Here is a 26,891-nt window from a genome sequence, read left to right as displayed (position 1 = left end):
ACATATTCGGTTTGTTAACACATGACACAGGATTCACTAAAGTTCTTTTATCCAAATAAAAATTTCCCTGAGATGAAGGAATTGTCTTAAAATCAAAGTTTTGTTTTTTTAAAGGAGTTCTTGTAATGATAAACAAACAGGTAGACTCACGAAAACATTGGAGTCATTATCACCTTTTAATTTGTGTGTGTGGGTGCGATTGTGTGTGTTTGAAGATGGCACTGAATCTAAAGTTATTTGTTAGAGCAATCTGCTGAAAATAATGACACACCAAACAGTTTTTTTTCCTTCTTCTTCTTCTACCTGATGACGCACAAACTGAGACTGTGGGTGACGTGTGCATGTTTTAGAAAGGAAAAAAAAGAGCTTTGGTGTGTGTTGTGTTGAGAAAGATGGAGTATGTGTGTTTGTACCCGCACTTTATAAAAGCCAAAGCTGCATCTGGGGAATCCAAAGCACCTCAAGCTTTCAGCCTCAATGTTTCTCAATGGCTGTTTCCAAAACAGGGGTTAGATGCAGAGGAACCATTTTTAGAAGTTGCAATGTACAACTGCATCGCACCGTGCTCCACCCATTTCCACCTGACCCCAACACTTGCAGCAGTTAAAAGCATTTTATACAGCTTAGAGCTCTGAGCCAAGACAAAAGAAAAACAGAGGAAGTGCCCTGGCACCCACACAGATAAGCAACACATCAAAATAGGGTAAAACCACTCAGACTTACAGGTGTACAAGACAATACAGAAAAATATTCTCTGTATTTCTTCACAGAGGCTCACAAGAACTGCTGGAAGTGTGACTCCAAGATGTGGGTGACAAAGAGCAAGAAGAGTGAAGAAATGGAGAAAGTAGAAGTTGAAAAATGTTTTAGTAATCCTCACTGACAGGGGTTGAGACAGGTAAGCTGTCAGCTGAGCAGCTGACATTAGAGAGCAAAAACAAAACACTATTTCCACCAAAGCTCAATGGTATTACAAGATTCTGCTTAAACGAGGAGCAGTAAACGCCGTCATGCAGTGCCAGTTATAAATCATTTCTGTTTTCCACGCTGACTGCTCCTCACCAGCAAAACAATTTACACTAATTACACCAAACAAAGAAGAAAATGAATCAACACCATCTTTGTTGATTGGGCATTTTTTTGGGAAATACACGGCTTTGCAGCGAAAACAAGCATGTGTTTTTATGTTAGGGAAAGAGAGCGTGGCCGTGTGTCTTGTAGAATAATTACCGTCAGACTCTGCAGAGCAACCAGATTTTACAGCAGTTGCTTAAATGTTTTCATATTGCTGAATTGTTAGCCTTATCCTTTAGCATTGTGTGGGTGGCTCTGATTGAGACTGTCAAAACCTTGATTTGACATTCATTAGCCCCAATTATACTACTTCAAACATATTTAGAAACCTGGTGGAAAAACATGAGCCATTTCCCCTTTTCATAACTGTCATTCACAATGATACTGAGAGGGGATGATGACAGAATCATGAAGAAAACTTAGATCCCATGAAGCTTTATGAATAATTATGACACTCTGATCTTAGAAGAGGATGGCAGAAGAGCCAGGGAAAGATAATGTGTGTGAGACCAGTGCATATACTTTATGGAAAGGTCCTAATTGAGCTAAAACTTTTTTATGTGAGGGCTTCAGGGCAGCGGAAACTTGCCTCTCTGTCCTATCAATTATAACTACGTGGAGTTATTGCTCTTTGAAGTTCAGCATGTTCAGAGGTTTGAAGATGCATGACGCGATAATGAGAGTATGGGGGTGACAGGGTGTAAAGAACCTCACTCAGTGCTTATTGATGCTATCCATTAATTTCAATCAAGGATCTAAAGACGAGACACCAGTGTATTTTAAAACACAGATGGATCAATAGTTTGCATGCACAGCTGGACAATAGGAAGAAAAGTGTGTGTAATGCATTTGCACATACATTCAAGAGTGTACCTGCCTGTGGGTCTATGTGCTGAGAGGGCAAAGCAGTCACCTATACCTAATGACCCTCATCCCTCTCAGGCAGCCAATTAGAGAGCTGGGTGTTAGCGGCCATCCAGCCCTCGCCTCTCGTTACCAACCCAATATGTGCTGTGGCCTCCTGCCCTCTCCAATTAATTCACCAAGGATGGAGGGAAGGATGAATGGAGTAAGTAAGGGAAGGATAAGGGGTAAAAAGTAACTCACCCAATTACTACTGCCAAGGGTTAGGTGGCATTAAAGGCACTTACAGAGGAAAAGGGGGAAAGGCCCCAAGGCAAATACCACTTTGTATGTCTTCCTTCACTTGGATGCGTTTAAAGAGTGACCAGCCTAAAACAAGAACTTAGCAAAATTAGAAGATCAACTCTTCAAGACAAATCCTTGCATGACCTTAGTAAAAAAAAAAAAAACTTTTTCCTTGTGCCTAAAAATAAATAACCTTCCCCTCCTAAAGGTTATTCAAAGGCCGCTCTGACTGTACTAGTCATGCATCCAATTATAATCATGTCAAACCTTTCAAACCTCTTATTGTGCGAAGCAGTCACTTCATAGTGCTGAGATGCTCAAAAAGAAACCAGACAAAGAGAAGCAGCTTCTTCTCATATCTTCAATTCTATGTTCACTCAACCACTTAAGCTGCACTAAAAGCATATGAGGTGAGACAGTCTCACAGACAGCTTTGTGAGTTCACACTCAATAGAGAAAAATGCCTTTGGATTATTTTAAACATCAGGCATTGAGACAGGAGGGCGACGAAAGCAATGATGGGTCATTTGAAACAGAGGCGGAAGAGGGCAGAAAGAAGCAAATGACAAATGTACTTTGAGTCAAAAGTATTCCATAGACTATAAGTAGTCTGATTCTGCTTTAGTGTGAATGTCTCAGCAGTTTTGGTATAGTAAAGGTCCTAGTGTTAGAGCTACAAATAAAACAATGTCAGAATAATGTCAGTCTGTCTGGATCTTAGAATATATCAACAGAAATATCTAAACAACTTCTGGATGAACTCCCATGAACTCTTCTTCAGACATTAATGGTCGCTAGAGGACTTTATTGACTCCCTGAGTTTTCTGCAAGCTCCAGCCAGGGCATATACTGAGGGTGCATTCACACCATGCCGTCTTGGCAGAACCCTAATTTGAAGCAAACTAGAAGCAAACTCTACTTCGCCTAAAAAAGTATGTCATGGTTTGCTTCATGTGAATCAAATGCAGGACGCAGACTACAAAATACACTTTATTGCCTAAAGTATTGGCTCACCTGCCTTGACTCTCATATGAACTTAATAGATACCCCATTTTTAATAAAATAAGTTTAATGTGACGTTAGCTCACTCTTTGCAGCTATAACAGCTTCAACACTTCTGAAAAGGCTTTCATAACGTTAAGGAGTGTGTTTATAGGAATTTCTGACTGTTCTTCCAGAAGCGCATTTGTGAGGTCAGACACTGATGTTGGACAAGAAGGCCTGGCTCTCAGCCTCAACTCTAATTCATCCCAAAGGTGTTCTATCGAGTTGAGGTCAGGACTTGTGCAGGCCGATCAAGTTCATCCACACCAAGCTCGCTCATCAATGGATTTATGGACCTTGCTTTGTGCACTGGTGCACTGTCATGTTGGAATAAGACAGGGCCATTCCCAAACTGTTCCCGCAGTCGAGAGCATGGAATTTTCCAAAATCCTGACAAAAAACCTCAAACCATAATCTCCCCTCCACCAACCTTTACACTTGGCACAATGTAGTCAGACAAGTACTAACAAGTACCTGGCATACGCAGACACTTCCATCAGATTGCCAAATAATGAAGCGCGATTCGTCACTACAGAGAACGCGTCTCCACTGATCCAGAGTGGTGGCGTTCTCTACCCCACTGCATCCGACGCTTCGCATGGCTTTTGGTGACGTATGGCTTGGATGCAGCTGCTTGGCTGTGGAAACCCAATCCATGAAGCTCTTTTTGCACTTTTCTTGAGCCGATCTGAAGGCCACATGAAGTTTAGAAGTGTGTAGCAATCAGCTCTGCAGAAAGTTACCGACCTTTGCGCACGCCGCGCCTCAGCATCTCCTGACACCACTCAGGCGTTTTATGGGGCCTACCACTTTGTGGCTGGGTTGCTGTCATTCTCAAATGCTTCCACTTTGTTATGATACCAATGACAGTTGACTGTTGAATATTTAGGAGGGAAAACATTTCATGACTAGAGTTGTTGCTCAGGTGGCATCCCATGACAGTACCATGCTGCTTGATTTTTATACACCTGTGGCCATGGAAGTGATAGGAACACCTGATTTAAAATATTTAGATAGGTGAGTGAATACTTGGCAATACAGTATACTGAGGGTGCAGTCACATCAACTCGTCTTGACTGAACACTAGTGTATTTGCTCGGAAAGTCTGGTTCATTTAGAGAACAAAGTCTGATGTGCATCAAAGTCTTTCTAGTTTGCCTAAAGAAAGTATGTCATGGTTTGTTTCAAGTGAATCAAATGCGGCAAGCAGAATACAACTTATGTGGCGGAAACAGAAGTTGTTCTTTATCTTGTCTTCTCCCTATCAGCAATTCTTGATGCAGTGCCACCTCAGGTGAGGAGAGGAATATGTTATTCAAAAGTTGTAATTGGTTTGAAAACAAACCAAACCAGGCTGAATGCTGCAACTCCCAACTGAACTCTCTCTCTCTCTCTCTCTCTCTCTCTCTCTCTCTCTCTCTCTCTCTCTCTCTCTCTCTCTCTCTCTATATATATATATATATATATATATATATATATATATATATATATATGCCAGTGTGACATTTAAAGCGTTGCCTGTGTTAATAGAGAGTAGTTTCTTTCCACCCGGGTCCCACGTAGCTATTGTTTGTTACAGACCAGCAGCTATGTTCTGCCCGGTGTCATCTGGAAAAAATTAGTCTGGAGACATTTTCATTTTCACGTTGAAATCTGCGTCAATGAAATGTAGCGTGAGATTTATGTATGGCTCTATGGTGCGGCTTGACCACAAGTCTGTAATGGTGGTGAAACACTGCACTGTAGCCACATCCTTCACAACACCCTCACAACACTCATCATACAGGACAGGGAGAGACATTTGACTAAAATGGTGACAAGATGGCAGTGATACCGTTTGGCCAAATTGTTGATGAGTTTCTTAAATCCTGGGTTGTTCACTGGTCTTTGGCAAGAAAAAAAAAGAAGCTATATTTGTTTATAATGTTTGTTATCTCTTTGTGTCTCTGGGAGCTGGTGGACTATTTAGTTGCGACTCTTCAGTCTAACTTGAGAGGTGTTGGCAACTCGCGTTGAATAAAACCAAAGCGGTTGGGGCTGTGGGAGGAGTCTGCAGCAGAGCGCTGCAATGCTAGTGCTGCTTGATTTGTAACTGAAAACAGTTTACAAGAGTAAACTGCGAAGGAGCAAAAAATCGGATCATTTCATTTTTATGATCGTTGAAAATCCAGATTGTAATTGAGATTAAAATTTGATTCATCGCCTTGCCCTAACATGCAGACATAATTAGATGCAGTTTGGTAAGTTTAATAGGCTGCACACACACACACACACACACACTGCATGAAAAGATGGTATGAAATATTTTATAGTCAAGTGATTGTTGTTAAAGTTAAAAGGAATTTACATCAGTTCGAAATCTTTAAAAATGTCTAACTTTTCCATCTTTGGCTCTCTCACCGCTCTCATCTGCCTTTCAGTGAGTAACAGACAGCTGTTTCCTATTAACACAATTCACAAGAAACAGGACATAACACCAGCAAGTAGCCTTTCAACACAGGTGAGAATTAAGTGGTTAATGTGTTAGATGTTCCCCTTGACGAGGGGAACACTAAATATAGCACATTAACGGGTGAGTGAAAACACAAGAGCGCCAAGTTAATGCTAATATTGCTCTGTGTCTACTGCATGTGTGAATGGACAAATGTTTTCTGACAAATTCACCTTTTTAACTTAAATGTTTTTTTTGTTTGTTTGTTTTTTACCTTCTATACCAATAAAAGCTTGTTGCAATGCCATGAAGCATCAAAAAAGGGGGAAATATAGGTTTAAATTAAGGTAAAGTATATTTAACCCCTTAACACCTGAATTTATTAACAATTAAATCAAAATAAAAATACAGGAGAAAAATCTGGAAAAAAACCCAAAGAGATTGTACTTTATTTTATCTGTGTATTAAATTGTAAAAATGAATAAAGATAAACAATAAATAACTTATAAAATGCATGAATTAAAATTGCAAATAAGACTGCTAAAAGGTAAAAAAAAAAAAAAAAAAAACGAATTACATTTCTAAGTTTTCATTGTATTACAGAAAATTTCAGACGTTTTCTGAATATGATGTTGGTAAATTGCACTCCCTGCCACAGACATCTAAAAGGTATGCATCATCTTTCAACATCCTCAACAAGTAGTCCTTTTCTGTCAAGATTTCACATCACAAACAAGATGACAGCAAGAAAAATGATCACACAACGATCAATCAGTCTCTCGGCTACTGAAGTCAAAACAAACTAAAGAACAGTTGTGATGTATGAGATGATAAGACATAAAACAAGTCACTCTGCTTGTAGCGATTTACTTACGATGCAGCACAAGACAGGGAAATCATTTTTAGAGTAAAGGTGAGTGTGTGTGACATGCTTTGCACACCATCTGACTTTCTTTACTTTGGTGTTTAAATGACCTTAAACACAGCTCCATCACAGGGCTTACAGTCCGTGAGAAATTGGGTAGGGGTGGTGAAGGAGGAGCTGGAAGGATGATGTTTCCAATAGCTCGTTCATCATGTTAGATTAAATACTCCACTCCACTGAACTTGAACAGGAGAACGGTCTGCCTCCCTCCCTGCACTCTTGTTCTCCATCACTCTCTTCTCTTCTTACAAACCACCAACACTCATTTCTCGCTCATGCAAGCCATGCACCGAAGAGGTCTTTCTATCCCCTCCACTTCATTTATCTCTTTGTTACTGTCTCTTAACTCTCTTGTCTTTCACTTCGCGCCTGCTTTCTTCTCTGCAAAATGCACTGCAGCCGCTGCTGCATTTATGCTGGGGATTTAGCTTGTAAGCTGAAATAATACAATTAATTTGTTCTCTCCCCAATTCTCTCTTTCCCTCGGTTTCTCCCGCTGTCTCAGATCAAGGAAGTGGAAATGTGCTGACATGGAGGGATACCCAAAAGAGAATTCTAACAAAGATGTTTGTTCACGCTAATGAAGAAAATAATGAAAGGCAAACAAGAAAACTGCAAGAGCGAGCAAAACGAATTGAGAGCCGAGGGATGGAAATGAGTTGAATGCAAGTAGCATTATCAAATATGCACGCAAATATGAGTGAGGTAATAGTATCACTGCTGTGAGGTATCTTTCAAACTCATCTTGCTCATGGGTCAGCAGTGGGCAAAGAAGATGTACACAAGCAGGACTGTCAGGACTTAATAAGAAAGACTCAAGGGAAACTATGTGTAAGAGAAAACCTATTCTCTCTTTATCCCATGGCTAAATAGGAAATTAAGCTCATCTTATCAAAAGTAGTGTACTAATCTATGACAATTTATTCTAGGCACACGACAATAATAAGAAAGGTAATCACTGGCTTCCATGTAATTTGCTTATTATTGGTGTTCCATTTCAGCAGGAAAGTCTGATGTTCCCAGTGTGATACTTAAAAACACACACACCTATAAGTCAGATTTTCAAGCTGGGAAAAAATCAGAAAAACCTCATTAATCCTGACTTCGAAATCCAAGGCTGCCAATCTGCCCAACAACAATAATAATAATGATATCCTTTTAATTAATACTCCTGACTGTTTGTGTCTAATTAACTCAAACATGTACACAGTACAGTCCAGCTTTAATCATGCCTCTGCCACGCTAGTAAAGGCAAAATGCCAACTGCTTCAATATCAACTGGTCTTGCTAGTGGGCATACTGGTTTTTCAACAGAAAAGAAAAAGTGGAATCTCTCCGAACACTGACTTCCAGTGTTTAGCCAAGCCCGCTTAAAAAAACAGCAGGTACAGCCCAAACTGATTAACACTGAGTATGCATAAAATATAATAATATAATATAATATAATATAATATATAATAAAAAAAATACATCTAGCAGTATAACACAATAAAGTAAATGTAAAATAAGATCATAATAAAACAAAATAAAAAATCTAATTTTAATGTGATAGTTTATTGGTCCATGTATCCCTGCTATTTACCTCTAAGCATTGCCTAACAAGTGGTAACTCTGAACTGACATACAAGCGTACAAGCTAGTAGAAACTCTACAAGCAATGGTCGAAAGTTTTTTTTTTTAGACTGAGTACAGGATTCCTTCTTTCACCCTTCATTTTCTGGGTAAACCCATTTATAACGCCTTTTTAAACTTTATGCTTTCATGATTTTCGTATTGACCCATTCATACACTCATACAGCACTTCTTATTAAATACATGCACTCTATATCAGCTTTTCTCCATCCTGGTCCTCGATGGCCTCCTGCCCTGCATGTTTTAGACTGTTCCAACTCCAGCACAAACATTCAAGGCTGCACCTTTTCTCTACGATTACACACCAATTAATATATCGGGGGTTATGTGGGGTTCAATGTCTGGCCAAATGACATTTCCACACATGCAAATAGGCGGGTTAAAAATCAGACCTTCCAGTTGGAGGATGAACATTCAATCAGCTGAGTCACAGCGACCCCAGTATTCTACTATTATCCTTTAAATTTCCGAGCTAACAGTGGTAAGAGGTGGCAGATACTGTCAACACCGTGTCAGAAGGCAAGACACCGGAGGCATCAGATGGTGCGGCTGGATATCTCAGTTGGCAGGGCATCCATCTCCCATGTGGGGTGAATAATTTTGGAGAAAAGCGTCTGCTAAATGATCTAAGATTGGTATCAGTTTATTTAGCGTTAAATAATATATACACTCAGAGGAAGTCCTGCAGGTGCAGAGGGACACAATCACCGCTATTAACAAGGTAGCCAAAGAGTTGCAGGAAATAAAGACCGTCTGGACAGAAATTAGGACAACAGTAAAAAAGCATTGTGTGAGAATAAATAAATAAAAGGAAATCCACCTATTGTGTGTTTAATAAGTGTTGCATCACTTCTAGATGGTCCAGCCTCCAGTCTGTGTCCCACTCTGCTGGATTTCACAATGCATGATTGAAGCTACTTTTCACATTTTCTTTTGTTGACTGCAACATGCTGGCAGCAGACTCTCCACCTCATTTAGATGAATGTATTTTCTAAAATGTAAGTTTTGTTTCACAATGATACCACATATTTTAGTTGTTGAGGTTATTATTATTAATATCATCTCTCTTTCTCTTGTAAATCCTGTTTTGTTTTTTTGTTTTTTTCCTGAGCGTGCACACTTAGGAGTATTAATATCGAATGTGCATCTTTATTCATTTTTGCAAACAGCTTTAATATATAGCATATAGTATGAAAAGTAATATTTGATTGTGCACAAATATCTCATATTTAAAATCATTTTTTTCTGTGCCGTTGTTTTCTCTGTTTCCTGTTTTTCCAGGTTTTGTGCATACAGGAGGGTCAGAGTTTCCGTGGAGGTAGGAACATTCTCCCAAGTTTGTTTTTTTATAAATCCCAAATGCTGACTATAATTGGCATACGCCCATTTTTGTACCTACGCCAGCTTTATAAATGAGGCCCAAAGTCATTCCTGATATTGCACCTTCAGAAGAATTTACCAGAAACACTTGGTAGTTTCAGTATTATAAAGTACATATGAAGTCAGGGTTAAAAGGAAAAAAGTTAGAAAAACTTTTAAACGGTAGGTGCATCTATGTTAATATTTGATGAAAGAGTCCAGATTTAGTCCCACATGTGAAAACAGTCAGAATATTGATGTAAATACTGTAAACTTTTATAAAAGCAGGCAAGTTCAGTTTTAACATCAGTGTAACAAATATGTAACAAAAATAAAGAGAAAGTTCCCCACTATCTGATGTAAAATTTAAAATTTGTTTGTCAGCACTTACTGATATTGTTTTTAATAGTTAAAGATGTTTTATTATTTTATCCATTTTTGTTTATTTTCAACATTGCATTGTTTGTATGCCTTTAAAGTAAAAGCTAATAAGGTGATTCAAAAGAAAAAAAAAAAACTACAAAACACAAGAAAAAGAATTTTACTCCTCCAAGAAACAAACCGTCTCTCTCTCTCTTATTAATGTGTATTCACATGTTTGTTTCTAGCAGGCGAGCACGAAAAATACTAAATTCTATGGCTTTTGAAAAGGTTGGATGAAGGTCACACAAACCACGTATTACAGAGTTAAATAAACAGTGTTTTGCTCTTTATTTATTTATTTATTTTTTTATTTTTACCTGCTAGAAAGTTGGATGATGACAAACAGAATTAGGAAAGTTGCCATTTCCTAAAGCTGTCAACTTCTTGTCCAGACTTATCTGTTTGCATATCACTCACAACATCTCCCCTTGTTTTCCTGCATCTATAAAAAGATGTGGTTGGTCCAGGCCCTACATCTGTATCGCTGTAAACTAACAACTTTCAACCAATAACGATGCGGTATCTGTCTGCTACTTACAACTTATTTCAGTCAGCTGAAACTGCAAGTGCACAGACAAGCACAGCTTTCAGCTGGCATCCACAAAGAAACAAGATGCTGATAGCTAACAAGAGTAACCACCACAGCTGGACAGATGGTCAATACTTAATTCTGAATTTCAGCAGGTACATCAGTGGTAAATGCTACTTGCTATACTTCTCTCTTACTTTGATGCAAGTAATCAGATAAACCCAAAAAACTCTCTATTTGAAAGAAAGTAGGTAATTCCTATAATTTTTATTTTTCTAAATTTGACAAATATAAAGGAATGTATGCCTAGAATTGCCTCAGACTGTGCTGGATTCAAACGCAGGTTTTATATTTAGATTCACAACACATTTAGCTCTTTTCCCTCTTGGTCTGAATCATCATGGCTGCGAGAGGGCTTCTGGTCAACATGGTTACAAACCATTTCTTTAAAAGATACTTTTCTGAGCCTTTATAGGACTGCAGCTACTTCATAGACAAGAAAAAGGCAGCAGGGTAAGAACGACACGCATCAAAGGTCCTGGGATCTAAATCAAACTCAGGGCAATGTGCTAAGGACACTGCACGGTCTGATAGTCAAAAAAAAAGACCTCATAATGTCTTTTCCTTGACCCTTTCATGAGGTTAAGAGAAAATGGTCAGATAAATGTGTAAGGACTAATGAAAAGATAACCACACTCAACAAGAACATTAAGCTGCGCTGTGGGTCGGTGGTGGTGAAACTGCAGCTGTTCACAAAGTGTTCCACAAAAACACATGGGGTCCTTCTATCAGTGTGCTCCTAGCATATTGTTTCACAAAGGCTTTGTTTGCATGGTAAAATATAAAACATTATTATAAGGGTTGGTAGTGCTGCTTACTATCATATTCATTTACATGAATGAGAAAAAAAATAATCACTTATGAAAGCTGATGCAGGAATGAATTGTTGGGGGGAATTTAGATAAAAGACGGTTCAGTTCTTTCTTTATCCTGAAGGGGATAAAAGAGGAAGCATCGAGGAAAGTTTCCTTAGCATTTAGAGAATTCTTCCAGCCTCTTTCATAATGGTCACTTGGATACTGGTCATTTCACACAAGTTAAAAAAAAGTTAAAACAAAAACAAACAAAAAAAGACTACAAGGGCAGATGCTAAGCTTTAGTGCATAAGCTCAATCAGGTGAGCTTCAGGGCCACAATGAAACAGATATTCCTGTGTGCTAGCATGTCCTTGTACTAGCTATATAAGAGTAGCCTGAAGCATTTTAACACATAAATTTACTTTTTGCATTACACATTCATGAACATCTGCATTTCACCCACCCCTTCTTATCATCTGCCTTCTTTAAAACACGAAGCTGTCATTCTGTAGAGAGGGGGTCCCGGTGGTGTTGAAAGTACCTGTTCTGTTTTGCAGAGCCTGACTTTATTCCCCACGAGGGACACCAGCACTCTGCCTTTGTAACCGCGAAGCTCCAGCAAACCCCGCTTGTTTGTGGAGGAGAGGTGGGGAAGGCTGTCGGAGCGCTTCTGGGATCTGCAGGCAGGGGGGCGCGTGGCCATCTGAAGAGTTTCCATCCACTCCTGGCGCTCCCCTTTGCATGCATAAGAGACAGAACAAGAAACGAAAAAAAGAGGCAGATGGTTGGTATAAGTGTGAGAGGGAAAGAGTAAATACAAGTGGGGAAAAAAAAAAAATCAAGAAAAGCCAGACATAGCAAGACAAAGACAGATCATGGCATCTTAAAGTCTTTCAATCATTGTGTTAATTCCTCATCTTTGCATCTCTACTATGAGCTACATTTGTTCTGCAGCTGCTAAAGCACCATGGTACGCTGTTGTAGAAAACTTCACTCAAAAAGAAAAGCAGTTGAAACACAGGATGAGGTACAAGTGGTGAAAATGAACTTAGCCTTTGGAAAAGAAAATCCTGCAAAGCAGAAAAGTGAAAATGTGCCAAGTCAAACACTAAAGATATATATAGATAGCTGCTTCTGAAATTCAGAGGCTTCTAGCAAGATGTGGTCGGGTAATTTCAGTCTGACGAATAATTAAAATATAGGATTAAATAAAACACAGTTTAATGAAAAGAAGTCACAGCTTTGTGAATCCAATGATTTGTCTCAAGCTGAAAAGCAAGAAGGCAAATCCCGGGAAGGAGCGCTTACAGTTCACACAAACGTTTATATTATCTTGGTGTTAAAAAAGTCTACCGTAAGTTCACCTGTCAGTCATCTTTGGTGATGCCTCATGTTGTTTTTCCAACTGTCTGCCCCATCACATGCACTGTGATAAATTTAATAAGTTAATCCCTCAGTTTTAGCTGTCTTTCTGGTTTGTTTTACCCAAATACATTGTTTCTATGACCTTCTTGATATTTTACAGCTGTTGCTTTTATTTGGTCCTATTGTCTGACTTCTCCAGTGTTTTTCTCATGGGGATCCCTCATGCTGGGGGGCTATGCCTGCTCGGTCTGAAGGGTCATTACCAAGGGGATCCCCCATGTCTGGGTGGCAGGGGGTGGGGTGAACGCATGTTGTGGGTGTGTATGAGTGCATTTAAGAGAAATTGTGATCAGGTGTGTGTTTTTAAAATTGTTTTAAATTTGTTGTGTGTTTTATGTGAAGCATTTCCTGCTACTTTTTGTACGAAAAGTGCTTTAGAAATAAAATTTGATTTCATATACCAGTGTGCGTGCTTATAGTATTTTGATTTCTAAAAAATGTTGTATATTTGTGTTGTTGTTGGCAGTTTCAATGGCTCAAATAATAAAACGTATCAAGGTTAGTTCAGGGTTCCTTATGAGGTCGTAAAAAAGGGAGAGTGAGCCGAAGAATTTACAAATGCTTTGAAACTGACATGTTAGCTGAGATAATGTTAATTGGAGTTATTTGCAGGCCGAAACAATATCGAATTTGTCAAGGAGGGATGGCTTTCATACATCCACACAAAGAAGTTATAGGTTTCCAGGATTTCTCATGCTTTCATCTGCTTCTGCATGCATCAGCTCATCGGTAGCATCCAACTGTTGAAGATATCAGGGAACTGACGGGTTTTTCTCTAATTTGAAGCCAAAATCTCTTTCAAATGCCATTGCATAGCTCAATTTATTTAAGGTACATAGTGTGTGAAGCGCAGCTAAACACAACAATAGTTTTGCACAGCATTAGCCATTTTGATTAGTTTGACCACTGCTTGCTTTGCCGGGAGGTGTGCTAGCCTGCAAAAGCCATATGATTGAAAGCAAGCATTGGCATTGTATTTGGTGTCAGTGCTTTTGAAAAGGCTTATAAAGACACTGTATTACCTTTACAGCACTTAGACTACAGAGTGGCAGACATGAGAAACCAAAAAGTGGTTACCAAGCCACAATATTAAAAGAAAATCCCTGATTGAAACAGTCAGTTGTTTCATAACTGGCACTTCTGACATGTTTCGTGACTTCAAAAACCATTTGTTGTGTAGCAGGATGTAAAATCTGTAAAACACTGTGAATCCCTCTGGATTCTGCTCACCTGAATAGTCCCAGCACCATGCAAGGCATCATGTTCCATCCAATGTTTACATTCAAACAATGTACAGTCAGACATCAGACATCTTTCTCCACAATTTTTCACAAAGACTTAAAAGAAGACATAAAGCCGCCAATGTGAAAGCTCATTCCCCTACCAACCAAGACACTATACTATCAAAGCCTGCAAAATGGAAACACATGAAGTACCAAAGGATTGCAAACACACAAGAACAAACAGTCGAACATCACAGGTCCAAAGAAAAAGCCCACTGTGGCAACTGTTCAACACAAGCCGGGAAAACAGCCAAATGAAATGCGCTAACTGGTGTGATACTGCAATCAGTTGGGGGGGGGGTTCTGCAAATTTGGGGAAGTCATGAAAGCACTTCTTTCCCCTTTTTATGAAGGGAACTGTGAAGTTTCAAGGTTTCTGAAAAGTAAACACATAATTCAAAATCTACACATCTTCCAACTCATGTAAATACAAAAGGCAGTGCTGTGGCAGGATGACAGATACGCATCTGGAATAAACACAGTGACAAAATGATCACAGAATAACAATGAACATCAGTGTGGTCACAAACAGTTTGACACACCTCTTTTGTATTTTGGGTTTCTTTGAATGCAGGCAAAAAACTGGATGAAGGATGGCATAAGTAATCTCCAAACAGGGGACAGATGTCTGTATTTTCAAGTGGTTCTGACATGTTGTATTCAAATGATGCGGGTACAAGCCTTTATGTAACTGCTTCTGTAATTGCTGTTACTTTCCATTATCATGCTCATTATGTGCTTCTTCTGTGATGCACACAAATGTCACTAAAATTTATTGGACAATTACCATGTAGGAAACATGAAAAATACTTGAGACGTTAACAAATCACACTGCTGAAACGAGTCCATTTGAATGATTGTTCTTAGTCATAGTTCGGTGTTCTCCTTCAACTCTCGACCTGTAGCTTATTTCAAGTACAGAAGGCATTGTGCTGGAAAGGCCTTGGCCACAGAGCACACAGAGATCCACTGAAAAGCTGTGTGTAGTAGAAAGAACTCATTGACTTCTTATTGTCTGCTCGGGTAAAATAGTGAATGAAGAGATATTTTGTTTGCTTCCTTTAGTTATAACAGATCACCTGTGTCTGCATTTGGGAGTAATAAGGACTATTTGCATCTTCTGGATCTAAAATGCTCCATGATGGAATCCATTCCCTGTGTTATCATTATACATTAGCCTGTCTTGCACATGTCTGCAAGATTTAAAAAAAAAAAAAAAAGAAGCTAACGCAAGATAACTTATAGATATGCATGTCAGGTTTAGGTGTGTTTGTGTAAGTAACTGGGGCCAAATTAAGACTAATCAGGGGTCAGAGACCAGATTAAAATTAAAACTGACATTTGTGGTTTTGTTTTTCTTGTTTTATACAGTTTATTTTTATGAACCAATGATGTAAGTTTGGACTAGAAGCACTCAGAGCACAGACCTCTGCCAAGCCATTGTAATTTTTTTTGCCAATGATTGTGGGCATTATTTTTGAGTTAGAAGCTCTAATGGCAAATTATCACTTTCTCCACATAGTAAAGAATCCTTTAAAAAATTCCTGGATCCAGGATGTGATCTAGATTACCCCCAAATATCTACAAAATCTAATCACTCGTTCCTTCCTCCATTTCTGAGATTTCCTGAAAATTATCCATACATAACTTTTGGAGTTATGTTGCTAACAGACAGACAGACCAACACCGTCAAATTCACGACCTCCACCTTGGCGTTGGTAATAATATTGATTACTTTGTTGGTATTAATCTCCATCTTTCCCTTTTCTCTAAATACTTTAACTTCTCTGGCTTGACAGGCTAAATAGTGTCGTCTACACACTCCGTCTATGTAGGTAGAAAGAGGAAAGTGTGGACACTCTGTCCCGTCAGTCTCTTTATAGTCACTGTCCGTCACAGTCGTAAATAGGCCGCAATCATCATCTTGACTGTGACCTTCTGACCCTCCTGTAGCCTTTGTGGACATGTCGCTCTTGACTTTTTGTGCAAACATCTCCATCATCCTCACTTCTGAGGAAATGGTTCTGATCTCTGCGTGTCCTCCTTCACACTCTGCCCACTTGAGATCCCACGTAGTGTACCTGCTTCCTGTGTGCGAACTCATCTCTGGTCAAGCAACCCCCGCGTTTCTTCTGAATTCACAAAGAGCTGGTATCAATAATGGACGGCCTAATCAATTATTGACTGCCCTTTACATCACTAGTCTTTACCGTTCCATCCCCACCCTGCTTTCCCAGGTCCATTACCTGTCTTGCACTCACTTATTTGCCTGTTCATTTATTCAGGACCTCCTTCCTCTCTCCCTCCTCTTCAGCTCCACAGTCAGTCTGAGCACTGGAGGAAGGTGGGAGGACTGAGACAATCCATGCCCATACGCCTGCACGTGTGCATCTGACCTCTGTGCCACAAAGTATTTTGTATATGTTTGATTGCCTGATTTCTCTTCAATCTCACACAAAAACCTCCATTTTTGTTTGCCAAAGTGCTTTTTGTTCTCATGCAGTCCACAAAAAATACAAACATGCCCTCACCTCTGCATGTATATGCAAAGCCTGTGTTCTGTTCTCAGCCATTACACCCAACAACCATCCAGCTTCATCGCTTATTACATGATATATACATGTATGACCGCCTACCACAAATACTATTCCACTTTACATGAAGAGAGATGAGGAGGGGCAGATAATCCTCACTGAAAGTGGATGAAATGAGAGTCAGATCCACTCAGCGTTCAACAGAGATCTTCCAAGCCGCCCACACACTCTCCATCAATGGCAACAAAACAAAACAAAAAAAAAAAAAAGGAAAATAAAGACCAGAAAGAAGAGGACAGAATTTGGCTATTTTCTTTGTTTTATCCTATTTAAATATTTTAACCATAACATATATGAACACTTAAATAATTTCATTAGTATTCCATGTTGCCTCCATATATTTGCCATTTATTGCAGAACTTTGGTTGAAAGTATGATCATGCCCCCTCCCGAAATTCCTGCTGGCTTCATAATGCATTTCATTTTCTGAAGCGGAGCATACTACTGTCCTCAGGATGTGGCTTTTTGTGTTAGAGAAAAATGCACCCACAGCACATGAATGCCTCATGACTTCATGGCTTTAATTAAATTGACTTCCAAGCAATTTCAGTGGCCATGGTTTGTGATCATACCCGATGGTCACTGTGCAAAAAATCCAAGTAAAATATACTCAAGCCAAGCAGGACAGGACTTACTACACTGAACTGTCACAGAGCATTGGAAAAATGGTGGTAATACTAGTCAAAAGAAATGGATTTTTATGTCTCAGTCACAGGGTGGATCACCTTGATCACATGGACACATTAAAAGCAACTCCAAAAAAATACTAATGTTCATACTTTTAGCAAGATGTGTGACAATGCAACTGCTTTTTTATAGCCTTTGCTACAATTAATCCATGATGATAAAACCATAGAGCTGGGATGATCGAGATTTCCATGATACATAAATACTAAAATACTAAATATGAAAGGTAGTCAAACTCATGATGAATCTACAGTCATCTCTAGAATCTCCTGTCTGCTTTGACCATCATTGGTTAAAGCAAACAGATGTCTCAACATTAAGTACTAGCAGCAAAGTGAGCTGAGTGGTTTCTCTCACATAGTGGCTGACAGAGACCAATAACACAGCTACGAGAGGGAACACTGGATCTGCATTCAGCAGGTTTACTGTAGACTTCTACAAGGAGGGGAAATTCTAAAACTAACATAGTTAATACTAATGTGTGAATTAGGGAGAAGTGAAATCAGCATCTAAAAGTCTTTAAGATCTTTAAACCTTTTGGAATTTACTTTTAGTATTTATGTATTCATCTACAAGCCCCCCCATCTCCATTTTACAGGGAAGGAGTTTCTTTTTATCTTCAGGAGAGTAGTAGTTATGTGTGATGAAGCAGTATTACATAGCAGTAAATACTCATTCCTCTGTACAGAACAGCCTCAACAGCTACTGAAGCAGAGTTCCTTACCATAGAAATCTCATTTGTTATGCTACTGCAAATGCTCTGTTTTTTTTTTCTTTTTTTTACATTTTTTTCTAATCGTACTATCATAGAATCTTACCATTTAAATAAAAAAAGCATCAATTCCACCTGATCGAAAATGCACTGATTTAAAACATTTTACTTTTATTTTATGGTTCATATACTTGACCCATATATATATATATATATATATATATATATATATATATATATATATATATATATATATATATAGGGTTCACAGACATCCAACCACCACTGTACAACCAAAGTCCAACTAAAGGTCTTCCTGACTTTATAATTCAGCTTTCGTTCTGTCTCTGACCTCTCACAGTGGTTCTGTGTTGTTCTTAGTTACTTATTCTCTACATCGCTATAACCCTCATTCCTGTCATCGCAAACAAAAACAACATGTGTTACAAGCAAGCTTGTAGAAAGGCAAATGCCAAAGTACCAGAATACAAATCATCTTTTTTTTTTACACGATAAATATCATCCTCCGTCTTGTAGCATATTTGTCTGCAGCCCCTCCACACCTCGTCAACACTCTCCCTCGCTGTCCTGTCTGTTTTCCATCACTCTGTCGCCGCTTTCTTCTCACTGCTTCCTTCCTCCTTCCATCTTTCCTCTCTCAAGCTGACAGTACCTGAGGGAAGAGGCCACCTGCGGACCAAGTGGGGAATCAGCCGACAGCTGTGTGCACACTCTCTCCGGTGGCCTTCAATTATTCACTCTCTTCTCCCTCCTCCTTCTTCCTATCTTCACTCTGCCCTTTTCATCTCTCTCCACCATCGTTGCCTTTACCTCTGTTGTTTTTTTTTTCCCCACACAGATTGCGTGTCTGCCTCTCCTGCTTTATTCACTCCTGTTCTTCTCTGGCTTAATCCCCTCTTTCTCTTGCTGCTCCCATCCCCTTGTCTTCAAATCCACTTGGATGCCTTTTACTCTCTTGCACACTCCTGTGACCATCACTCCATGATTTTGTTCCCCTCCTCTCACCTCGTCTGCATCAGCCCAGCAGCTCCTTAACTCCACTTCACTAACCTAGTCCTTCTCCTTCCCTCTCTTCATGCCTCCCTGTTTCTTATGTGCTTCCCCAAAGATTGATGACTCTCTAGCACAAGGCGAGTGGGCCTGTTTAAAGATGCATGAGGTGATGAGGCCAAGTTTTCTCCTTCTCTTTCTCTCCCTCTCTCTATTTCTCCTCCCAGCCCCTTCTCCTGATAGCAGTCACTGCTTCTGAAAGAGGCTTCCCATTGTTCCCGGCTGGTCAGAGGCCACCTCCAAATCAGACAGCTCCCTCCCATTCCCAGCTCTTGTCAGGATGGCCGAGTGTGACGAATGACGAATGACGAGCAGACCGTTTGATAAATGATGCCGCCAAGGCCCCGTGACACATAAACAGACAAAAAAAGCTGGCAGTTATCGATATGATGATGCAGTGAATCGACAGGAGAAGAAGGGAGGATCCCTGACACTCTGTTTAGTGAAAAAGGATGAAAGAAGTTTGAAGGGCACAATGTTGGTTATATGGCTTTTTATGAGTCAACAGTGACACCAAACTATATAAAAAAGAAAATTCACTGCAAATGTTTGCTACAAGTCCATGAACCAGGCAAGGGCAAAAGCCCTTGTTGCCTAAAATAAAAATGCACTTTCATGTGTATAGAATGGCTGATTTCTGATGCCTTTAGTCTCCTGACTTTTTAAAAGCTAAAAAATAAAAAATAAAAACCTTCATTTTTTTCGTTGTATTTTGTGTGTATCAGTTACAGCCAGTTCTCAGTGCCATTACTTATGCTCTTTCATGTGACCATTATGCTCTAAGGCCTCTTCATCAAAAGAATGTGATGAGTTGGACGAACTAGCCACAACTTTAAACTGCTAGCCTTCAAATAATTGAAAGGGATGTAGGGATCGACTAAATATGTAGCCAGCTGCCCTTTGTCACTTTCTGCATAGCTAGTTAAAAAAAAGAAGAAGAAGAAGAAAAAAAAAACACTTGGAGGCTTTATGCATAGAACGTGTCATTCAGTTTGTGCATTAGGACAATGCTGGCACTGCAAGGAGCCAGTTTCACAATTTGTGTCCATCAAGGAAGTAAATACTCCTTTTTTTCCACTTTAATGTCTACCAGCTCTGCAGAGAAAAACCTCTTTAGCTGATAAAAATTTTTCACCTTATTTATTACTGTCTGCAGGGATCACAGGTTTTGACCCCAGGTTGTCCCAGAAATATATCTTAGGGGAGGATTAGATTTGCATTCTGCTTTATGTCTGTTTAGTTGCCTCCTACTACTGTGCTCAAATAATTCTCATTATATATATATATATATATATATATATATATATATATATATATATATATATATATATATATATATATATGCATATCAACCAAAAACAAAAAAAAAGAATCCCCTTATGGACTTGTGGATGGAAGCACTGTCCATTGCCAATTGTGCAGTAAGGAATTTTCATACTATCAAAACACTTGAACCTTGAAATGTTACCTCATTGCAAAGCATTTTGCATCTAAACCAGAGGTCTATAGTAGCACAGCAGCTGTCAGGCTACATTTACAAGTGTTCTTTTAGACATAAAAAAAAAAATCCCATAAATGCAAAAATGCATTTTTCTAACAAGTAATCTCTGTTATTACTTGTAGTATTGGACATCAAAACAAAGCTGAGGGTAGCGTGCCAGACTCCAAAAAATGTTCTCATTATATAGCAACAGTTTTCATGCGTTTCCATTGTGCTTCTGATCCATACCTCGAAAGATGTTAGGGTTCAAATGACTACAGTGCAGACTCACAGCATCTTTAGATACGCCAAGAAGGAACTCATATTTTAGCAGTTAACAATTATTTAAATTTCATAAAATGGAGGGGGAAAAGGAAACTAGCCAAATGTAGTGAATGAATTTTTTCCCAGTGAGATACTGACATATTTTCTGTATTTTTGCTTAGTTTTCCTAGTGAAGGTTTCAAAACTAATTCAGCCTCGGATCTGCCGCACTGTTGCAGCAGGCTAAATCATACGCCAGCGGCAGCAGAACATACACATTGCATTATAATCAATTATGTTTTGTTGCTGCATCGATGCAGAATTATCCACGTCTGCACCGCGGTGCATCATAGATTACATTCAACACCCCTATTAAATAGTAAACCTTAAGTTGAGCTCATCAAGTGCAGAAAAAAGCTAATACAGGGAGAACCACTAATAAGCAAGTCAGAAGTTGATATTTGCTTTCTTGGCTCAACAGATGTCAATTTAATGTAACGACTCCGAGCTGATTGTGATCTTTTAGCTTCATCTGTTTTGACATATTCAAACTTAGCCAAACAATGAGTTCAAGGTTTCCAGTGTCATTATCATGCAAACCTAAATTTCTTCAATCTTACTTATGCATGAGAATCAAAGGGCGGACAAAATCTGACCTGAGACACAGACCCTTGATTAGTGAATGAGCTGTTTGACCTGAGCTGCCTAATAGCCTGCCATCAAGCAGACAGGGGGTTGATGGTTGGAAAGCAAAGAGCGAAAAATGTCTCTTTCTTCTCCAATTAAGGCCAACACAGACAAAGCTTCCACCTGAGACGCGATAAGCTGAGACAACTCTCACTCTGTAATAATCTCATGCTGCTTCTCTCCATCCTTCTGTCAGACAAAACAGAGGATTTGACTTTTTTCTTTTTGAACATTTTTTTTCTTTATATTCTCACCCATTACTTTGACTTTATAGACAAGGTTCAAGCAGAAAAATGAAGCTGTTACTGCCACCAAGACGTCTTTGCATTACTCTGCTTATTGCATTGTATTCAAAACACAACTGCAGTTCCAAAAGAGTTTAGATGTTAAAAAATGTTAAATAAAAAAAGCAATGATTTAGTAATTTATGAAAAAAATGCTGGCTCATTTTAAATTTGGTGACAGCAACACATAAAAAAACAAATTAGGATCAGCCAACAAGAGACTGGAAAAATATGCAGTGCTGAAGAGAAGAAAATGGAGAGAGAAAAAAAATCTGTTTAATTTGCAACATGTGACTTGAATGATTGGATATCAAAAAGAGCACCTTAGAAAGGCAGAGTCTCTCAGAAGAAAGATGGACAGAGGTTCAGAAATTTTAAATTAGGAATCATAAGATCTGTGTGTGCAAAAATCAGAATCGGATACTCTTGGTTTTCATCCCTCAAGCAGCACTACATTAAAACAGACACGTTTCAGTCATAAAAATGCCTGCATGTGCTCAGTAATAGAGGTGTGCCCTATCGTATTGTTTACAATAATATCGGTAGCTGTTTGGACGCTGGTAGAAAATGTAATATATCATATGATCACATATTTCTGGCGTGATAATGTAATTTAACTGCGTCTCAGCTGAGCGAGTAAACAAGGAAGCATAGAGCAAAGCAGTGTTGAGTATGGCTGTATAAAGAATGCTGATTTTAGCTCGAAAAGATAACAAAAAGCAGGGATTGACAAAAAACAATTACTAAATCATTTTGCCGTAATACGCTCTACTATTTTGCAACACGTTACTAATGACAAGCACACTTCTGCCGCTTCCGAAGGCGAATCCAAGCAACTAGACCCTCCGCCATTGCTGCTCACTGCTGCAGACTTAGCAAGTCTGCCGCTATATGTAGAGAGTATTCAGCGCTTTCTAGTGACTATAAAAAAAAAACCCTGCCATGTTGGCCTTGTGACAGACTGATGACCTGTCCAGGATGTACCTCGCCACTTGCCCACTAATTGCTGGGATATGCTACAGCCTAGAGGGACTCTGCAACTGAATAAGCAGATATATAAAAATGGATGGATGGATATCCACATATGTAAAAAATTTGCATGCCACATAAAAATGTTTGTGAATTCAGAAATGGCAGGGACTACAAGCAAAAAATAAACCAAAGTAGTAGAACATAGAATTGCACAGGCTTTTTTTTTTTTTTTCTGTATGCCTTATGACAAGTCGAGCAAATAGCGGAACGATTTTACTGATGTTGTGACTTATTTTTGTGCCCAAAGACATTAATTTCGTCTGTGATATCATTACTAAGATATTTAAAAAAAATGTTGATATATAATTTTTTAGTAATATTGCCTACCCCTATTCAGGAACCCTTCCAGAAATCATCATCTATGATTATGTATATCATAGATGTGCCATTCACAAATGCAGAGTAAATGTTTATTCTGATGGCAACAATACTTGGAACTGCTGCAACTGCACCATTACAGCTGTGTAGTCAACAAACATCTGGATACTGAGGAGACTAGTCCCACATCCTTCGGGAGAAGAAAATGATCCAATTCATGTCTGATATAGGATTATTGCAGCTCAACAATCCTGGGTTTTATTTGTCATATTGAGTTTCATACATCCAATTGTTTCGAGTATGTGACAGTTTTGGACTGCAGGCAGGCCAGTTCAGTATCCAAACCTTTCAACTACAAAGCCATGTTGTTATAGACACAGTATGCAGCGTGTCTAGCCGAAAAAGATACTTTTTGGGAGCATTTATTCTATCATTCAGAGTATAAAAATAAGATCACAGTTATGATATTGCAAGTGTAAATTCAGGAGCTTTGTGAGCTTTAGAAATGTAGGCTGTTAAATTCTGTCACTGGAAAAGCTGGGCTTGCTGCAGAAACCCCGGCTAATTACCTGAAGGTGCATTTTAAACAGTTGTGTTTTTAAAGAAAATTCTGTCTCATTGGCCTTGATAAGTCATCTGTCTGTGACTCTTCGTCTCCCAAATGCTTTGAACTTAATGCACACCCAGCAAATTGATATCAATCTTTTAATGCATACTTTGAAAGACAGAATAATACAGAATCATTTCTTTGTTCAGTAGTACTTTGTGAAAAGACTGAGAAATGTAGAGCCTGTGATAAAGCTGAACAGATGCAGAAGAAATAATGTAGTTAAAAGTGTATTTACAAAAGTGAGGAAGAAAAAAAAGAGTAAGATATAAGTTTGCCACTGAGGCACTTAGAAAGTGATGTAACCAAGAGGCACAAACAAAGGTAATGGAGGAGAGGAATGGAAGGAAAAAGAAAAAAAAAAAAAAAGCAAAGCTAGTCAGAATATCGCAGGGTCAAAGTGACAGCAAGAACAGATTGAATAGCTGATAGATGACTGCAAAATACAGAACAAACTGGAAAGGATGCACTTGTTGTACCTTCTCTTTCAGCTCGGAATATGAAGGTCCGTAGGGAAGTCACAACTTCAAACTTGTTGTCGCCCGGTCCTCGCACCTGCCTGATGGCACTGGCCAAGATCATACCTTTCGAGTACATCTCCTAAACAGAGACACACATAAAACTGACAGATGAGTACTCCCAAACACACAAGCAAGCACACACACGCTTTCATGCATGCTAATATTGTTATTGAACTGCTGCTCATTCCTATTATCTACATCTGCACACCCACAATTACTACTTTGCAACACATTGTTTGCATCAATAAATTTGTAATTCTGAGTTGTATTACCATCAGCTGGAGTAGCATTCAATTTGAAACAGCACTGACAGACATCCTTATCAATACAGAGTCAAGTTTATTTGCACAAACAGTTACCCTGTTTTCTTTGAGCATTAAGTTTGATAAATGGCACAGAGCTCTTGGACATAAAGCATGTGAATCAAAGTGCTGCTGCTGGAATACAAGCAGGAAATTCATGCTATCATGCTTTAAAGTGAGCAGGCGAAGTCGAATCAATGTGATGTTTCACCTCAGATTCCAAACTTAAAATGTGGAAGATTTGAAAGAGAGGACCAGGAAACGGCTCCAAAAGTGAATTGCACCACATTAAAGAAGCCCAAAGACAAGAATAACACACATGTAGGTGTTACTTTAGGTGTTCGGAGACATAACACAAATCTACAGGCTGAATACAAACCTCTCAGATATTTATAAAAGCAGATATGCACACTGTTCTGGGGATTTGAGTAATGCACAGGAAGTGCTTGGTTAAAGTGGGATTTGGTTATGTGTGTGTTGTTTTATTACCCCTGTGTTTTCTTTTTTCCCCCCCGGTAGCGCTTCTGGAAGCAACAAAATAATCAGGATGTTGCACCAGAGGCTTCATGACCCTCTTTACAATCTCCCTTGATAATGGCAATTAAAGTACTGGGTCATTGTGAGTGTAAAGCAGACAGAAAAGAAAGAAATCAAACCTTAATATAATCTCAGCTAAAGAAGCAGGGACAGGATGGTGCAGCTGAGAAATCAGTATTCACAAGTTAATGCAGACAGCATTTGGTTGCCCTTAAAGTATTTGGAAAAATCTGAGAAGATCTCAGATTGTAATGTTCTTTCAACAGAGTGAAAGAACATTACGTTTCTGCAGCATGGAGAAAATCACTTGGATGGAGGGGAAAAAAGGAAAAAAAGGTCATAGCAGACATTGCATTATTCATGTTGATAATGTCATTATCATTCCAAAGTAAGAAAAAAAAAAAAACATCTTTTTTTTTTTATCTTCATCACTCTTCAGCCGTCTTGACCTGAATTTCGATTCTCTGCAGTCCTGCTCGAAAGACGAAGACTTGTGTTGACTTCCATGTGCAACGCTGCATGTTAGCTCTTCTGTCCTGTGGTCATATCCAGCAAAGACAAAGTGAGCAAAGGGAGGATGAATGGGGGAAGAAAAAGGCGATGAACTTCTGACTCCCTCTCGCCATTCTTAATTAAGCCGGTGACCTTGCCGTCCACAAAAGCCTATTTCTAGAGACCATACTGCCAAAAATATACTAGTCGGCACAGTCACTTAGGGAGAGCGGGAGGGATGGATGGATGGATGGAAAAAGCAAGAAATAGAAAAAAAAGAAAAAGAAATTAGGTTTGTGTTAAAAGGCCAAGGAGAAAAGTGAAAGAAAGAAAATGGAAAGAACACAGACACAATGGAAGAGATAAAAACAGTGATATGAAAGAGGTGCAGGGGAGGGAGGATAGAAAGGAGGCTTGTGGGAAAGAGAGACATCATGTGGAAATGAAGATGCCTAAGAGGGTCAGGAAGGGGTCCTTCTCATATTAAAGCAGGATGTTAACAATGGCAAGAAGTGGCTCAACCTAATTACAGACAGGCAGCCTTGTGCGCTTCTCTCTCCGGGAGTTTCACACCAGTATCTCCCTCTTCCTCCCTCTAAATTTAGATAGAAGTTACAGGAAGGTGAGGAGAGGAGAAAGTAAGGATGTGCATGTGTGGATGAATTATCTCTGTGGCTGCGTGCTGATAATTATACCCCAGTATGGGTTAACAGTAATTAATTGTTTTAATTCTAGTTTTGGGGTCATGTAGGAGGGAGTTGTTTAATTGCGAGTTGTGCATCTGTAAATACTCTGACAGGAGAGTTGGCAGATGAAAAGAAGGGGTCAATGTTGAAGTAATGGTGGATGGAGAATTCCGACATTGAAGCTGCCTACTCGTATGTTTATGGACTAATCTCATATGACAGGCTGCCCAGGAAGCAATGAGGCCTAACTATCTGTCTGTCTCACAACACAAACCTGACTCACCTCCCTCTGACCTCCTCCCACTCACAACTGCCTCCCTTCTAGATCCATACTTCACCCCATATCACCATCTCTCATTTTACCCTCCCAAAATTTGCCAACCTCTGTCGCATCATGGGATGCTGTCCCTTCTCTTTACATGAGTGGAACCGCCTCTCCTCCTATCCTGCATGGATAACTTTGTCCCTTTTCTTTCCAAAAACAAC

The 26,891-nt window shown here is 39.2% G+C and overlaps 1 protein-coding gene across 3 annotated transcripts in view; it reads right to left on the bottom strand.

Annotated features, from left to right (window-relative positions):
• The window catches only part of arap2 (ArfGAP with RhoGAP domain, ankyrin repeat and PH domain 2), a 134,675-nt gene that overhangs the window by 85,463 nt on the left and 22,321 nt on the right, over window positions 1-26,891 (bottom strand). For all 3 annotated transcript variants that reach the window (XM_041986600.1, XM_041986599.1, XM_041986598.1), the window contains exons 8-9: window positions 24,347-24,467; window positions 11,965-12,158 (exon numbers count right to left, since the gene is read on the bottom strand). In XM_041986600.1, coding sequence (XP_041842534.1) covers window positions 11,965-12,158; window positions 24,347-24,467 — 315 coding nt within the window. The remainder of the gene's footprint in view (window positions 1-11,964; window positions 12,159-24,346; window positions 24,468-26,891) is intronic.

The sequence above is a fragment of the Melanotaenia boesemani genome, chromosome 5 (assembly GCF_017639745.1).
Source record: "Melanotaenia boesemani isolate fMelBoe1 chromosome 5, fMelBoe1.pri, whole genome shotgun sequence".
In the NCBI taxonomy this organism is placed as follows: Eukaryota; Metazoa; Chordata; class Actinopteri; order Atheriniformes; family Melanotaeniidae; genus Melanotaenia; species Melanotaenia boesemani.
Note: the sequence above shows the minus strand (reverse complement) of the source record. Positions and strands in the feature narration are given on the sequence as shown.